The sequence below is a fragment of the Rhineura floridana genome, chromosome 7 (assembly GCF_030035675.1).
Source record: "Rhineura floridana isolate rRhiFlo1 chromosome 7, rRhiFlo1.hap2, whole genome shotgun sequence".
Classification (NCBI taxonomy): Eukaryota; Metazoa; Chordata; class Lepidosauria; order Squamata; family Rhineuridae; genus Rhineura; species Rhineura floridana.
The window spans coordinates 68,127,657-68,131,195 of NC_084486.1; the positions used below are offsets into that span (position 1 = coordinate 68,127,657).

Consider the following 3,539-nt stretch of genomic DNA (forward strand, 5'->3'; position numbering starts at 1 on the left):
GTTTTCTCTGGGGACATCTTGTATGGGCTTCCATGCTAATCCAAATTCTCCTTGAGTGTCATTTTATGCAGAGTCTAGATTATCTCCACCTGGGACAAGGCCTTCTCTAAGGCACCCAAGTTCCAGACTTCCTACAGCAATTTCGGCAGATGTTTTAAACACTTCGGAGAGCCTTGGGACATCTGTTACACTCCCTTATAAGTGCTGTCTCTCAGATTTTGCTGCTTTTTAGGTTGCATTTGTACACTGTGGGAGGGGGTTGCAGGGACCACAGAATGGATTGGATTAACCCTCTCCACATTTAAGACAGTGTTAGTGTGGGAGAGAAAGACCTGACTTTGGTGACTGACAGGAATAGCTCTTCCAACACCCTGACCAACTGATGTCAGATGGACAAGATAGTATGCCAGGAAGTAGCTAGGATCAGAAGCCCTGCACTGTTACACCCCCAAAGTGGCAGGGGGGAGGGATTTGATACATTTCTGCATGCCTCTCCTTGAAAACAATGGAACTTTTTTTAAAAAGGGAAAAAAGAAACCCAAAAATAGAGGAATGCAAACCATTCTGCCACCTTCATTCCCACACTGTTGGTAGAGCATTGGATAAGGTGCTTTCATATTTTGCCACTAAGCAACCATATGACCACAGGCTTACTGTTTAAGTGCTCATTTTAAACTAAGGTTGATTTGTATTACCTCACTGGTTCACTAATTTAATGAACTGATATATTCATCTGAACAGCAGGACAGTGTTTTTAAAAAAGGCTATTTATAATACTGTACAATACAGTAAGCATTGGGAGAACCAAAATAGCATGGAACAGGCCCACTAGAAGACACACAACTTTCTAAAGTTTGCTTTTAATAGTTTTAGACATCATGCATGAACACCATCCATCTTTCCTCCCCCCCCCCAGTATTTAACTGTGATCTTGTTTTAGGTTTGAAGACAGCATGTTGGAAATGTCACAACTATTGCAGTTGAACAATACCTACTTTATGCTACAGGCCCATAATAAAGGGAAGAATGGTCACCTGAAAGACAGCTGTAGGGGTTTACAGCAATTCTTTGCTTTTATGGCTCTTTGATAATTCACACACATCAACACCCCAGCTCCAATGGTCTGGATTTTGGGCACCAAAGTTAGCATATTGGGTGCAGGAGAGAAGAGGCAAGAGGAAAGAACAGGCTGAAGTCAGAGCTCTGCAACTTCCACTTTATAAAAATCAACCAAGTCAGCCCAGCTGGGCTACAGGGAGATAAATGGCATTTAAAGAAAAGGCAAGAAGGAAGGGTGGTGGATTATGCATCCATTTTTAGAATGGCAACCAAAAAACATGCACTGAAAGTACGAAGTTGAGTAAGAAGAAAGATTAACACACGAAGAGTGATTCTACACCACAAGAAATCTCTCAAATACACAACCTGTAACCTCTGGTTCCAACTTTTACAACCAAATATTGCTTGTAAGACAAGTGAAGACACCAATAGAATCAAATGACAGCCCAACACGAAGAATCAGTGCCAGTTTAGCCTTAATTCTTAACCAAGGTAGGACCCACCAGTTTAAATGCACCTCAAAAAAAAATCTTTCTTTGGGTCACGTACGTTAGCTCCTCTGAAGCTCTGTTAAAAGTTCGTTTGTTTTAAAAAGAGTGCTCCTTCCCAGCCAAGAATATTAATGAAAGCTACTTCAGCTGGAGCACACTCCTAAATGATACCCTTAACCCTATTTAAAAATTAGATATCTCTTACAATAAACAAATACAGTACCTCTAAACGGTATGTTATAATTCTTAGTGTTAATTCATAGGCCAGGGTCCCCGGCGGCTACTACGTATACAAACTAGAAACTATAATTGATTATTTGATACATAGATTAAGAACATTTCTCTGTACATTCTACCGTCTCCATATTTAAATATATTAAGAAGAAACATTCGATTGAAGATAATTATTTTTTAAAAAATCCGAAGAATGATTTTTGTCCTGTAGAGGGCACACACGCGCAGCAAAAAGAAAGGGGGGGGGGAAAGAGACTGGTTTGTGTTTTTGATCCAATGTTGCCAGCAGTCTCGCCAAACACTTGAGCAACGCCTCCTAGCGGAGCTTCTTGCCGAGGATGTACCGGGCGCTTTTGAGCGGCTGTTTGGGGGCGCTACCGTGCATTTTAGACAAGGGGCAGTACTTGATCGTGTGCGCGTTGTCTCCGCTCGCCCCGCACAGCGGGCACGTGTATCTCCGCAGCACCGGGCACAAGACCCTGCCGTCGGGTCCCTTGAGGATGTGAGTGGTGTAGAGCGCCACGGCTTCTTTATTATTCCTGCAGAAGACACAGACTTGCAATTCCGGCTTGAGCAGCCTCGAGCCGTTTTTCTGGGCAGCCTGCAGACGACTGTCGACCACCAATCGGCCGCCCCAAGCGTGGGGCGAACGATCCCTTTCTAAGTGATCAGGGGAGCAGTTGAACACAACTGACGCCGGGCTGGATCGGCCAGGGAACGGGCTGAAATCGGCAAAGCGCTCCTCCAACAGACTTTCGCCAGGGTTTAGGTGGTGGTGGTGGTGATGATGATGGCCGCACAATTCGAAGTCGTGCAAATCCAGAGAGTTCTCAAAATAAGGGGCCCCCACATCTTCCTCCTCCTCCTCCTCCTCCTCCTCTTCATCTTCCTCCTCTTCCTCCCCTTCCTCGGCCGCCTGAACTTGCTGCATGGTCGCCGCCACCACCATGGAGGAGGGCCCGGTCCTGAAGCCCTTCTCCTGGCTCACAGCCTTGGTGATCAGAGTGGCCAGCCCTAGGTAATCATTCCACGAGTTAAACGCGTTTCCGCAGGCGCTGTGGCTCTTTGCGCTGTACCTGCTGCCGCCTTGCAAAAACTCCACGGGTTGGTGGTGGTGTTTCTCCAGCTTGCTGGGGTGGAAACTCTCCATCAGAAACGACGCCTGCCGCTCTCGCCCCCTCGTTGGCTCTTCCGAGGCGACCGTCAGGACCAACGATACTCACAGCGCGAACAACCACCGAAAAACTCCCCCCTCTTCTGCCTCTACGAGCTTTTTAGTGCTTGCAGCTGCTGAAATAGATACATCGGGGGGAGGGACGGAGGAGGTGCCGCCCGGGGCTGCTCTCTAATTGGCCAGCAGCCAAAGCGGTCTCACGGCCCTGCCCGCTTATTATTGGCTGATTAGATTTTTAGCACCCTTTCATCCCTTACAGCTGGGTGGAGACGGCGGTGATTATGCCTAGTGTCTTTTGATCCGGAGCAGATAAAAGGTCCAGAAATGTTTTGAGACTAGCGATGCAAGGTTCTCTTTCACAATAGTATTGTGGTTAGCTATTGAACTATTCTTTCTTCTTCTTCACCCCACCTCCCGATTTCCCCCAAAGAATCCTGGAAACTTTGGTTTTCCCCTCATTGAGCCACAAATTCCTAGCACCCCTAACAAACTACAGTTCCCAGCATTCTTTGGTGGGAAGTCATGTGCTTTAAACGTGTATTGGATGTGCTTTAAATGTATGGTGTGGACCTTCTCGGACC

At 46.6% G+C, this 3,539-nt stretch overlaps 1 protein-coding gene across 1 annotated transcript; it reads right to left on the reverse strand.

Moving 5' to 3' along the window:
- Positions 1 to 1,202: 1,202 nt before the first annotated feature.
- On the reverse strand, positions 1,203 to 3,062 carry NANOS1 (nanos C2HC-type zinc finger 1). The gene has a single exon (XM_061635861.1). It carries the CDS (start codon positions 2,932 to 2,934, stop codon positions 2,101 to 2,103), a length of 834 nt encoding a protein of 277 aa, XP_061491845.1. The 5' UTR covers positions 2,935 to 3,062; the 3' UTR covers positions 1,203 to 2,100.
- Positions 3,063 to 3,539: the final 477 nt, after the last annotated feature.